General features: G+C 42.8%; 1 protein-coding gene across 1 annotated transcript in view; it reads left to right on the forward strand.

Annotated features, from left to right (window-relative positions):
• LOC307151533 (uncharacterized protein) overlaps positions 1-14,567 on the forward strand; it is a 197,238-nt gene that overhangs the window by 137,637 nt on the left and 45,034 nt on the right. Inside the window, exons 29-37 of the mRNA XM_079859626.1 lie at positions 11,465-11,584; positions 12,018-12,061; positions 12,174-12,217; positions 12,645-12,672; positions 13,065-13,125; positions 13,428-13,518; positions 14,040-14,136; positions 14,217-14,350; positions 14,460-14,527. Coding sequence (XP_079715752.1) covers positions 11,465-11,584; positions 12,018-12,061; positions 12,174-12,217; positions 12,645-12,672; positions 13,065-13,125; positions 13,428-13,518; positions 14,040-14,136; positions 14,217-14,350; positions 14,460-14,527 — 687 coding nt within the window. The remainder of the gene's footprint in view (positions 1-11,464; positions 11,585-12,017; positions 12,062-12,173; positions 12,218-12,644; positions 12,673-13,064; positions 13,126-13,427; positions 13,519-14,039; positions 14,137-14,216; positions 14,351-14,459; positions 14,528-14,567) is intronic.

Here is a 14,567-nt window from a genome sequence, read left to right on the forward strand (position 1 = left end):
CAATTTATTTTTGTGGTGGTACTGCATTTTGGATGATTTTATTTTACAAATGATAAGAGAACAGTTTTTATAGTCTCAAAAATGTATTCCTCTATGTGTGTGTGTGTGTGTGTGTGTGTGTGTGTGTGCGCTTGTTGTGAGCAAAATAATTCAGCATTGTGGATGCTTTTTGAATTGGTGGAAGTGTGCCACTTTATTTCTGTCATTTCTGTCGATGTGTTCTGCGTTGTTTCTGATTTTGATGATGAATTTTGTCTATTTTGATTGCGGGGTCTCCAGAGACCCCGAGGACCTCGAGTGTCACAAATTTTGTCACGCTAACATAAAAACAGATATCATTCCACTTTATTTTTTTTTTTGTAGATCTAGAAAGTGTTAAGAGCCGTAGAAGGTTTCATACCATTTGGACAAAGGGAACATTTTTTTTAATTTGAGCAAAAGTCATTTGCGGGTCAAAAAGACCCCGCGGACCATCAGAGGGTTAAAAGGTTATCAGACATAAACACATTTGTATTGCTTAACCTATTTATGTATTTAATTCGAAAAATAATTTTAATGTCATACATGAAAAAAGTCACATTACAAACAAACCATAGTTCAAAATAACAGCATGTATCTAAAATAGAAAGCTTTTTTAACATTATACACTAGGCTTACAGTTCAAAAGTTTGGGGTTAGTAAGATTATTTTTTGGGAAAAAAAATAAAGAAAGTAATTGCCTACTTTTATTCAGCAAGGATGCATTACATTAATCAAAAGTGACAGTTAAGATAATGTTACAAAAGCTTTCTATGTACTTTCTAAAAGCTTTAAAACATTAATCATAATCAGAAATGTTTTTTGAGCATATTATTCTCTCAGGTAGATTACATGTTTTCTTGCGTGGCTGGATGTTAGACTCATGAACAATAATTACGTTGTTTGCATTCGCCAAAATTTATTAGCCGAAATCAAAACGTGGACAGTGAAAGGAAATTACCGTTAGCGCGAGACGAGTCCGGCTTGAAGCGGAAGCGACCAGACGGCAGAGGATGTTCGCAAATCAAACAATGATTTGTCTCAAAACAGTGATTAAAAAAAGCTGTGATTGGATGATGACAGGTGCCGGTGATCATTCTCAAGTGTCGTGGTCAGCACTGCTGCTGTTGCTGTTGTATCCATAGATATCATATAAAGGCTAGATGTCTCGTCCGCGCTGCTGGCCAATGGAGCTCGACATCCGCACACGGCGGCCATCTTAAGACAGGATGCTCGTTCACTCATAACATGGTGCATGTACTTTTAAATAACCATAACTTGCTCAATTTTATACCGATTTTCAAACGGTTTGGTTTGTTATAAACGTCAGAGATGTAGCTATTATACTGCATACATATGAATAATTATGTTCAAAATGTTTAAGCATTCAGAATTATAGCCACGTTAATAACGTTTGTAAGAAACCAAACCGTTTGTAAATCCGTCCAGATTTCAGCGAGATAAGAGGATTTGTGTGCGTGCTGCTCACTCACCTTAATTCACAGAGTCCTGTCCTAAGATGGCCGCCGGTGATGCCGGAAGTGACTCCGCCTTAAGACATCTAGCCTTTATATGATATCTATGGTTGTATCAGTCAGTGGTTTATCAGCTTGTCAAAAAACGGGACACGGGAGGTCACGCACGGGACAAATAAATTAGGCCCAAAATACGGGACGTCCCGCCTAATTCGGGACAGTTGGCAACCTTAGTGACAGTATCATCCTAACCAGCAACCCTTCGCTCAACAGCACCATCTACAGGCCGATGAGTGTACAGTCACTAAATGTGCACATAAATGAATTTATTTTATAACTCCCCATGGATGAAATACTACGAAACTTAGCATACCCCCAGAGGATGTCAAGTTAATCATACACATGAAATATGGTGCAGTTCTGAACATCTCAACTGAAGATAGGGGCGATTAAAGCAGAATAATATTGCATTTTCATTTTTTATGGGAGGGGCGCAAATCACAAATGAGTAATTATGGGCTAGGTTGATGTGGGCCCTTAAGAGCAACATACCATAAAAATTTCTTCATCCTCGGTTCCACGGTTCAGGTAGTTATTTAGGAAAAACTGCATTTTTTGGGTTTGGGGGGGCCCAGCGCGGGGGGGGGGGGAGTGGCCCCCGGGGACCAAACGAAATTTTTCCGTAAAAGTCTAGTGGGGCTACATGCCCACCAAATTTCATGTTCCCCGGTGTTTCGGTGTCCCTGGAATCGTTGCCGAAAAATTCAGTAGATGACGAAAAAAAAAAAAAAAAAAAACTTTGACAATCCCTATATGATTGATATATCATAATATACATCAATCAAAAATGTATGGGAAAATCACATCTGACCCCAGCCTTACGAAAAAATATGTTTATTCAAGTGTTCTATTAGTATACTTCTTTAAAACTAAAAACAAGAAAGTATACTTTCAGTCTACATTTTATATACTGCTCAAAAATATACTTTATGTACTTCTCAGAAATATACTTCAAATTACACTTAAGTGTACTTGACTTATACTGAGAGAAAATTCCAAGAGTATTTGGCCTGTACTTGTACTCAATCTTTTGATCGAGATATACTTAAAAGTATTATTAAGTATTCAAAGTATACTTGGCTTGTAGTTGTGTTAACTCTTTTCATCGAGTAACCTATTAAATTTACTTTATTATTAAATTAAATTAACCTATTAAATTAAATTTTCATATACAGTCTTATGAAACTTGCATTGTTTGACAATATTGATTAGAATATTGCGAAAGAAACCTAAAATTCTCGGGCCAGCAGCATGTGTCCAAATTTCAATCTTAATCGTTCTATTTCCTCAGAAACGATCTGTAAACAGGGCTTCGGTGTAAAATACCGAACTTGTCCTTTAAACTTTAAACTTGTCCTTAAACCTTGTTGTTCAATAATGTAATGAAGGACAGCTTTTCTCATATGAATTATTTCTTCTCATTTTAAGATACCAGTTAGTAAAAGATAGTTTTCTATTGTTATCGGTTCGATTCCTTCAGGTACTCATATAAGCTGCATTTGAGCTGCATTTCTCTGAGTTGGCCTCATTTGATGTTTTTGATACCTTTTGTTGTCATGATGGATTGTAGGGCGATAGAAGATCAATTAAATACACAGGAACTAAACCATTTATAGCAGAGCTATAGAAGAGGGCCCAACACAGAGTACGAAAAAATTTCGTTTGGTCCCCGGGGTCCACTTACCCCGGGGACCCCCCCCGCGCGCTGGGCCCCCCGTGAATTTTTCGTCAACGATACCAGGGACACCGAAACACCGGGGAACATGAAATTTGGTGGGCATGTAGCCCCACTATAGATTTTACGGAAAAATTTTGTTTGGTCCCCGGGGGCCACACCCCCCCCCGCGCTGGGCCCCCCGTGAATTTTTCGTCAACGATACCAGGGACACCGAAGAACCGGGGAACATGACATTTGGTGGGCATGTAGCCCCACTATAGATTTTACGGAAAAATTTCGTTTGGTCCCCGGGGGCCACTCCCTCCCCGCGCTGGGGCCCCCGTGAATTTTTCGTCAACGATACCAGGGACACCGAAAAACCGGGGAACATGACATTTGGTGGGCATGTAGCCCCACTATAGATTTTACGGAAAAATTTCGTTTGGTCCCCGGGGGCCACTCCCTCCCCGCGCTGGGGCCCCCGTGAATTTTTCGTCAACGATATCAGGGACACCGAAACACCGGGGAACATGAAATTTGGTGGGCATGTAGCCCCACTAGACTTTTACGGAAAAATTTCGTTTGGTCCCCGGGGGCCACTCCCCCCCCGCGCTGGGCCCCCCCAAACCCAAAAAATTAAGTTTTTTCCTAAATAACTACCTGAACCGTGGCACCGAGGATGAATAATTTTTTATGGTATGTTGTTCTACTAGACTTTTACGGAAAAATTTCGTTTGGTCCCCGGGGGCCACTTACCCCCCCCGCGCTGGGGCCCCCGTGAATTTTTCGTCAATGATATCAGGGACACCGAAACACCGGGGAACATGAAATTTGGTGGGCATGTAGCCCCACTAGACTTTTACGGAAAAATTTAGTTTGGTCCCCGGGGGCCACTCCCCCTCCGCGCTGGGCCCCCCGTGAATTTTTCGTCAACGATACCAGGGACACCGAAACACCGGGGAACATGAAATTTGGTGGGCATGTAGCCCCACTATAGATTTTACGGAAAAATTTCGTTTGGTCCCCGGGGGCCACCCCCCCCCCGCGCGCTGGGCTCCCCGTGAATTTTTCGTCAACGATACCAGGGACACCGAAACACCGGGGAACATGAAATTTGGTGGGCATGTAGCCCCACTATAGATTTTACGGAAAAATTTCGTTTGGTCCCCGGGGTCCACTTACCCCCCCCGCGCGCTGGGCCCCCCGTGAATTTTTCGTCAACGATACCAGGGACACCGAAACACCGGGGAACATGAAATTTGGTGGGCATGTAGCCCCACTATAGATTTTACGGAAAAATTTCGTTTGGTCCCCGGGGGCCACTCCCTCCCCGCGCTGGGGCCCCCGTGAATTTTTCGTCAACGATATCAGGGACACCGAAACACCGGGGAACATGAAATTTGGTGGGCATGTAGCCCCACTAGACTTTTACGGAAAAATTTCGTTTGGTCCCCGGGGGCCACTCCCCCCCCGCGCTGGGCCCCCCCAAACCCAAAAAATTCAGTTTTTCCTAAATAACTACCTGAACCGTGGCACCGAGGATGAATAATTTTTTATGGTATGTTGTTCTACTAGACTTTTACGGAAAAATTTCGTTTGGTCCCCAGGGGCCACTTACCCCCCCGCGCTGGGGCCCCCGTGAATTTTTCGTCAATGATATCAGGGACACCGAAACACCGGGGAACATGAAATTTGGTGGGCATGTAGCCCCACTAGACTTTTACGGAAAAATTTTGTTTGGTCCCCAGGGGCCACTTACCCCCCCCGCGCTGGGGCCCCCGTGAATTTTTCGTCAATGATATCAGGGACACCGAAACACCGGGGAACATGAAATTTGGTGGGCATGTAGCCCCACTAGACTTTTACGGAAAAAGTTCGTTTGGTCCCCGGGGGCCACTCCCCCTCCGCACTGGGCCCCCCGTGAATTTTTCGTCAACGATACCAGGGACACCGAAACACGGGGGAACATGAAATTTGGTGGGCATGTAGCCCCACTATAGATTTTACGGAAAAATTTCGTTTGGTCCCCGGGGGCCACCCCCCCCCGCGCGCTGGGCCCCCCATGAATTTTTCGTCAACGATACCAGGGACACCGAAACACCGGGGAACATGAAATTTGGTGGGCATGTAGCCCCACTATAGATTTTACGGAAAAATTTCGTTTGGTCCCCGGGGTCCACTCCCCCCCCCCCGCGCTGGGCCCCCCGTGAATTTTTCGTCAACGATACCAGGGACACCGAAAAACCGGGGAACATGAAATTTGGTGGGCATGTAGCCCCACTAGACTTTTACGGAAAAATTCCATTTGGTCCCCGGGGGCCACTCCCCCCCCGCGCTGGGCCCCCCGTGAATTTTTCGTCAACGATACCAGGGACACCGAAAAACCGGGGAACATGAAATTTGGTGGGCATGTAGCCCCACTATAGATTTTACGGAAAAATTTCATTTGGTCCCCGGGGGCCACCCCCCCCCCCGCGCGCTGGGCCCCCCGTGAATTTTTCGTCAACGATATCAGGGACACCGAAACACCGGGGAACATGAAATTTGGTGGGCATGTAGCCCCACTAGACTTTTACGGAAAAATTTCGTTTGGTCCCCGGGGGCCACTCCCCCCCCGCGCTGGGCCCCCCCAAACCCAAAAAATTCAGTTTTTCCTAAATAACTACCTGAACCGTGGCACCGAGGATGAATAATTTTTTATGGTATGTTGTTCTACTAGACTTTTACGGAAAAATTTCGTTTGGTCCCCGGGGGCCACTTACCCCCCCCGCGCTGGGGCCCCCGTGAATTTTTCGTCAATGATATCAGGGACACCGAAACACCGGGGAACATGAAATTTGGTGGGCATGTAGCCCCACTAGACTTTTACGGAAAAATTTCGTTTGGTCCCCGGGGGCCACTCCCCCTCCACGCTGGGCCCCCCGTGAATTTTTCGTCAACGATACCAGGGACACCGAAACACCGGGGAACATGAAATTTGGTGGGCATGTAGCCCCACTATAGATTTTACGGAAAAATTTTGTTTGGTCCCCGGGGGCCACTCCCCCCCCCGCGCTGGGCCCCCCGTGAATTTTTCGTCAACGATACCAGGGACACCGAAACACCGGGGAACATGAAATTTGGTGGGCATGTAGCCCCACTATAGATTTTACGGAAAATTGTTCGTTTGGTCCCCGGGGGCCACTCCCTCCCCGCGCTGGGGTCCCCGTGAATTTTTCGTCAACGATATCAGGGACACCGAAACACCGGGGAACATGAAATTTGGTGGGCATGTAGCCCCACTAGACTTTTACGGAAAAATTTCGTTTGGTCCCCGGGGGCCACTCCCCCCCCGCGCTGGGCCCCCCCAAACCCAAAAAATTCAGTTTTTCCTAAATAACTACCTGAACCGTGGCACCGAGGATGAATAATTTTTTATGGTATGTTGGTCTACTAGACTTTTACGGAAAAATTTAGTTTGGTCCCCGGGGGCCACTTACCCCCCCCCCGCGCTGGGGCCCCCGTGAATTTTTCGTCAATGATATCAGGGACACCGAAACACCGGGGAACATGAAATTTGGTGGGCATGTAGCCCCACTATAGATTTTACGGAAAAATTTCGTTTGGTCCCCGGGGGCCACTCCCCCCCCCGCGCTGGGCCCCCCGTGAATTTTTCGTCAACGATACCAGGGACACCGAAACACCGGGGAACATGAAATTTGGTGGGCATGTAGCCCCACTATAGATTTTACGGAAAAATTTCGTTTGGTCCCCGGGGGCCACCCCCCCCCCCCGCGCTGGGCCCCCCGTGAATTTTTCGTCAACGATACCAGGGACACCGAAACACCGGGGAACATGAAATTTGGTGGGCATGTAGCCCCACTATAGATTTTACGGAAAAATTTCGTTTGGTCCCCGGGGGCCACTCCCCCCCCCGCGCTGGGCCCCCCGTGAATTTTTCGTCAACGATACCAGGGACACCGAAACACCGGGGAACATGAAATTTGGTGGGCATGTAGCCCCACTATAGATTTTACGGAAAAATTCCGTTTGGTCCCCGGGGGCCACTCCCCCCCCCGCGCTGGGCCCCCCCCAAACCCAAAAAATGCAGTTTTTCCTAAATAACTACCTGAACCGTGGCACCGAGGATGAAGACATTTTTATGGTATGTTGGTCTTAAGGGCCCACATCAACCTAGCCCATAATCGATTGTCAAAGTTTTTTTTTAGTTTTTTTTTCGTCATCTGAATTTTTCGTCAACGATACCAGGGACACCGAAACACCGAGGAACATGAAATTTGGTGGGCATGTAGCCCCACTAGACTTTTACGGAAAAATTTCATTTGGTCCCTGGGGGCCACTCCCCCCCGCACTGGGCCCCCCCAAACCCAAAAAATGCAGTTTTTCCTAAATAACTACCTGAACCGTGGCACCGAGGATGAAGAAATTTTTATGGTATGTTGCTCTTAAGGGCCCACATCAACCTAGCCCATAATCACTCATTTGTGATTTGCGCCCCTCCCATAAAAAATGAAAATGCAATATTATTCTGCTTTAATCGCCCCTATCTTCAGTTGAGATGTTCAGAACTGCACCATATTTCATGTATATGATTAACTTGACATCCTCTGGGGGTATGCTAAGTTTCGTAGAATTTCATCCATGGGGGGGTATAAAATAAATTCATTTATGTGCACATTTAGTGACTGTACACTCATCGGCCTGTAGATGGTGGTGTTGAGCGAAGGGTTGCTGGTTTAGGATGATACTGTCACACACACACATGCAGGAATACAAACAAACGCAAGCATGCACACACACTGACATCCACACGCACAGACACACACCCATACACACACATACAAATCCACATGCACAGACACACACACATGCGCACACACATGTACGCACGCATACATACACGCACAGCAGAGGTGGGAGACTCGAGTCATATGACTTGACTCGAGTCGCAATTTTCTGGACTTGAGACTTACTTGACTAGATCTCTGAAAAGACTCGACTTGACTTTAGACTTGCTCCTTGTGACTTTAGACTTGACTCGGACTTGTGCCTATTTACTTGAAATGACTTGTGGAAAATAATTTATTTCAATTATTGTGAATTTTTATTTTTTTTACGGAAACTCGTTTTCGCTCCTCTGTGGCTGTCAATCATTCTCCATTCAGTATTCAAACAGCGCGCGCGCCTCTTCCGGTTGGATGCACGGTAAAACTCTCTCCATTCTCCAATATGATATATTCACATTATAATGCATGATCTGTAGATAAAAGGCTGTGGATTTGCATAAAATGACTTTATTTTGTTGGAGTTTGTTGCTGTTTTTAAACGACTCACTACCGTGTGCTTGTTAGATCACGCACATCACAAGGACTATGAATCGGCATCAAATGCACAATAACTGGAATTTAAAACTGTGAAACAAATGATCAATAAACTGTTGGACAGATATACACTAGGATTTGTGTGCTCGACATTTCTTCGCTTTGTGCCGTGAACTTTTAAATGCGCACTTGTGCAGCACAGCGCTGAACACTGTGACTCCATGTCGCTTTGAGCACATCATTCTGCATACGCGCTTTGTGCGTTCTGTTTTGAAGCGTTTCATTATCATAGTTTTGCGCACTGAAAGATTATTAAAAGCTTATATTTTTTTATACCTAGCCTGCTCAATACATTTAAAATAAGCATCATTTAATTGTATATTATTTCTGTGTAGTGTAGGCTATATAAATACACTTCTGAATTCTTGACATTAATATATAAATATAAAATTGTGAAATGTATGACTGCCTGATTGAATTTTATAAGAGTACTAATAGTAATTTGTTTTTATTAACATGTTTAGATTTTATAAAATTACTGTGCAGATTTTTTCAAGAATTACTTTTTGCTGCTGATTTATACACATTAAGTTTAATAAAAATGCATAATATATTTATGTAATATTTAAAGGTGTTAACTGGAATCTTACACTGCAAAATAATAACTTAAAAAGGATTAAATTCATCACAATTATGTAAGTATCTGGAAATTTGACATCACAGCAAAATAACTATATGTATGGCTAGCACAAGATGGGAAAAGTTTTATTAATTCTTGTTTACTTGTGTTCATTTAATTTATTTTTATTTTAGAGCATTTAAAGTGCTTCTTAATGATATTTTATTTATTACACACAAGTTAGTTTATTTATTTTTGTAACCCATCAGCCCTCTGTGTCTGTAATAAAAGTCCCAGAGTTAAAAAAAAATTGTAAAACGAGCCTGTGTGTGACTTGGTATGACTTGATGACTAAGTTGCGACTTGACTTGACTTGACAAAGAGTATGACTTGACTTGACCCTTACAACAGAATGACTTGACTTGACTTTGACTTGCAATGTTAAGACTTGGACTTGACTTGAGACTTGCATTTAGTGACTTACTCCCACCTCTGACGCACAGACACACACATACATACAGACACACACATACACAAACACACACACATACACACACATACACACACACACACACACACACACACAGACAGACATGCACATACTACTACTTTTTTTAGGTATATTCATAAACACGCAATACAGCCAAATTGCACCACGTCATTTATTTTTGTGGAAAGCCAGTGCAGGCCTGAGCGGCGGTCATATTTTGTACCGCCATGCGGTACATCTAGTTTAGTGATGTTATCTTAGATTTTTCCAGATTCAAAAAGACAAAATTGTAACGGTCTCGAGTAAAAGATCGAGTAAAACTAGTATTGAGATATAGCCTTGGTCAGAAGCTAGAAGTAAGTCATTTGTAATTTTAACGAGCGCAGTTTCAGTGCTATGATGCGGCCTATCCAGACTATATTGCATGAAAGAGCACATTTGATCGGCCACAACTTTTTCTAGTATTTTAGACATAAATGGAAGATTTGAAATGGGTCCGTAATTTTACAGTTCATTTGTATCTAGTTGTGGCTTCTTAAAGGGATAGTTCACCCAAAAATTAAAATATTTAATTTGTAATCATTTAGTTATCCTCAAGTTGTTTTAAACATGAATTATTTTTCTTCTTCTGCTGAACACAAAAGAAGATATTCTGAAGAATGTCAGTAACCAGACAGTTGATGGACCCCACTGATTTCTATAGTAGGAAAAAAATACAATGGGACTCAATGGGATCCAGAAACTGTCTGGTTACTGACATTCTTCAAAATATCTTTTACTATCAGCAGAAGTAAGAAACTCATACATGTTTAAAACAACTTGAGGGTGAGTAAATGATTGCAGAATATTTAATTTTCATTTTTAGGTGAAATAACTACCAGCTTGAAAACTTGATGCAAATGAAAAAGGTGCACTGAAGTATTCACAAAGCATTTTATCTTACCACTAGGTACTCCTAAATCGCACTAAAAGATTTTAGCTAGGAGTTTTCTCTTAAAAGTTATTCACAACGCCTTTCAGACCTACTCTTAATAAAGAAAAATGACAACTCCTAAACTAAGAGTGAGTCTCCGTTGCTATGGATGACGTCATTACTCATGCACGAGCTTGACTGAAGTGACCACCTTGATTGGCTGATGATTGTAACGCGGGAATGATTCCAAACCCCTCCCCTACGATGATGAGTGACAGGTGACAGGTCTGAGAATGCGTGCGCTACACAAGTAGTGCGAAGGACGGAATAACTGAATAAATAGCCTGAATGAATAAAGAGTAAGGCAAAACAAATAGCCTAGTAGCCTAATGAAACATATGGATTGATGCAATATCTTTGCAACATTATTGGATTAATCTGTCACTATATGCCTCTGCCTACGTTTGCAAAGATTCACAATGAAACGTTACAATTAGTTTACATGCAATGCCTAGTTTTGCTTGTTGTTGGTGGCGTTATTGCATCCCTAGTTATGCCTACAATGAAAAATTGTTCCCTCGCGTGAAATGCCACAAAAAGCGGTTTGTGAATAGGTCTTAGTGAGTTAGGAGTCCTCTCGACTTCTTTTAAGCTGTCCCAGGCTTAGGTGCTACTTTTAGGGCTAAAATGCTTCGTGAATTACTCTTAGTCAAAAAAATTAGGAGTCCTAAAGTTACGAGAGACATGCCCATTATTTTTAGGAGTTGCTCCTAAATTCACCAGTTAGGAGCTACTTTTAGCCTTAAAATTCTTTGTGAATACGGCCCCAGATTAGGATGAAGAAGAGAAAATAATGTAATAATGTAGAAATATAATTAACATAATGATCATAATTCCTCCTTGTGTTACAGGTTTTCTCCCAGAAGTATGAGCTCTATGTCGTAGTAAACTATGTTGTTGGACGTTATAATGCAGACATCAGATGTGAAGATGAAATCTGGCGTCGCTTTGATGACCGCAGTGTATCAGAGGTATTTATATATATTTATACTGAATATGTGTAACGAGGTTAGTTGCTGTGGGAAGGAGGAGGCGGGAACCGGCGAACCTTTAAAGACTTTAATAATAAACAAACACAAACCGAAAGTAAAGGCGGCAGACCCTCACGGACGACTGCCGCACACACACACATAGACACAGCATGAGTCCAGGTCTGGTCCTCTCTCGTCCTTCACTGTCGGCGCTCCTCTTCTGTGCTTCTGAAGCTCCTCTGTGAGATACGAGACGGTGTGGCGCGCAGGTGAAGCTCTTTATTATTCACATCACCGGCCTCACGCTGTTCTCTCACGGCCCTCGGCCTCAACATGCACAAGCTTTACTGTGTCACTGAAGCATTAGTGTATGTGAGATTTCATTAGTGTGTTTGTATAATTACTCACATCTCCTGTTATTTTTTCCTCAAAGAGTTCCTTGAACGGCGTCTTCAGAAACGAGAGCTCCACACACAGGTATCAGTTTTATTTCTGATCACAGCAGCTTTAGAGACTTTGTTCATAACAGATATTAATGTTTCTGTGAGCTCATATCTGAACAGATCTTAAAGTGTGTGTTTCTCCACAGCAGTTCAGACGCCCGTTTACTCGTGTACAGACACAGAGATCAGTGTGAGTATCACAGTACTTCATGATTTCAGTGAGAGAAGGTCAGTGACAGCATGATGATCTGCAATGTTCTGTCAGTAACTCAATCATAGTTATACGCCGTCATGACTGCACAGATGAAGAGCTCAAAGTTACTGTGTAAACGTGGGAAACACAGTGAACTAAAGGACAGCCGTTAACAAGCACTACAAGTGACAGTCAGCATCTGGAGTTGTGCAAATGACATTTATTTTTCTAAAGATTGACTAGTAGTGTCAGACAGTTCAGTGTCTGTCCTCTTACAGTTACAGTACGACACACACAGAGTTCTCAGAGTTATAGTTCAGTATTGATGGCTTGGTAAAGATGTACACTTGACACTAGCTGAGATTCACACACTGACTCTGATTATGAGCAGAATTAACCAGAGTTTGTGCTTTTGGTCTTACAGCAGCTGGAGACTCTGGAGAACATCAGAGGTAATGAATCTGATTCTGTCAAATATGTACATTATTCTGTTGGATTCTGTGGTGTGTGTCATTAGATCTGAACTGAATCTGTTATGATAAGATTATAGTGAACAGATGTAAGCAGCACAGCGCTGGTGTAAAGCTTCAGTGTAGTATATACTTGTGTGTCATCACTTCAGCACTGCTCATTAGTCTACAGATTTTCAGCTAGAAAGATTGAGAATGTTTTTCATGTCATGATGAGAATCTTAAACAGTGTTTATAAAGTGAGGTGTGTCAACTCTTTCTGGACTGGATGTGAGAATCATCAATGTCTCTCCAGCTTATTCAAACTCTCTTCTGATATGATGGTGATATTTATCAACTGCTCATTAAAAAAAGGGTTTTATTTTCTTCCACAGGAGTGAAGTTCAGCGATTGATGACGGCCAATGAAGTCACCCAACCAGTTGCTGCTGGAGAGGTTGTGTGTGTTTTATTAGGGGTTTCATTGTGAACACACATCGTTTGAGCTTCGTGTGCTTGTTTAATAACAGATAATTGGTGTTTGACATGCCATCTTTTTATGTTATAGTAGTTATTTAATTTAATAGTGATATTCTGTTATTCTGCTATTATTCAGCAGTGTTGGGTCTGTGGACTCTGAATATAATGCAGTTGTAGATTGTAAAGATGTTGTCGACACTGTCATTTAGTCAGATATTGTAGCGCTGAATGTGTAAACAGTCTTTGAGTTTGATCAAGTTCCTCTAAAACATATTACAGAGACAGAAGACACAGAAACCCAGAGATGATCATCTCCAGAGTCCTTTCTCAACTAACACAAAGAAGACTGACTCAACAGCCAGGAACAGAAGTAAGACATGAACCCTTCATCTGATCTGAACATCTCCATCAGTAAAGAGTGTGTGAATCATGATTAGAGTAGAGCTGTACCGAGAGAAAACACTTTCTCTGTCCCTGAAACCCTGTGGAGATGAACAGCATTGATGCCTCACGTTACTGTCTGTGTTTCTCACAATGATCCGGTGTGTTTTCTGTGGGAAACAGTCTGATCTTCAGTGAGTTCTCTGCAGTTCACACAACCGTTCATATTGGGAGTGTTTTCTGAAGATGGACATTAATAACACACAGTCATAGATGACTTATTTTCTCACATTTCATTTCATTTCATTGCTGATGAATATTGATTGACTATGTCCAGACCTACTCTCTTTTAAACCTAGCCAACATTTGCTTTGAACCGTAGAGTCAGTTTCTGATCTCGATGGACACTCGATGGCTCTGTATGTTGTAAGATCTGCCGGATGTGTTTCTGGAGTTTCTCTGGTCAGCTGGATGGACGTCAGTCCAGTGTTAATGTGTTTCTCATATCAGGATACTGTGGGCTGGAATATCAAGGGAACACCTCCTACTTGAATGCAGTTCTTCAGACGCTCTTCATGACGAAGAGATTCAGGGAACATGTCCAGAGGTAAAGATACATCTTTCACTTCCAGCAGTGGAAACAACATGACAAACAGCCGATCGATAAACACTCAATGTCTTCTGTAGTTTGGACAGAGACGGTGTTTCGTCTGATGGACACTTGGCTGAAGAGTTGAAGAAGTTGTTCAGTGAATTAGAAACACAACAGAGAACTGCAGTTTCAGCAGCTGGAGTCACGAAGAGCCTCGGCATTACAGACGGTTGGTCTCTTTATTGCTGTTTCAAGCATTCAGTCAATGTTTCTGCTGATGAAAGTTACTCAATATAAGTGTTTGATTGTTATTTGCTTTCTCTCCATCAAACCCAAAGTTCATGAACAACGAGACGCAGCAGAACTTCTACATTTGATCATTGAAAAGACTCCTGGATCCTCTGAGGTAACTAGTTTCTTCTGGGTTATTCTTTTGTCTCTTTCAT

Source organism: Squalius cephalus (genome assembly GCF_949319135.1).
Source record: "Squalius cephalus genome assembly, chromosome: 23".
Lineage (NCBI taxonomy): Eukaryota > Metazoa > Chordata > Actinopteri > Cypriniformes > Leuciscidae > Squalius > Squalius cephalus.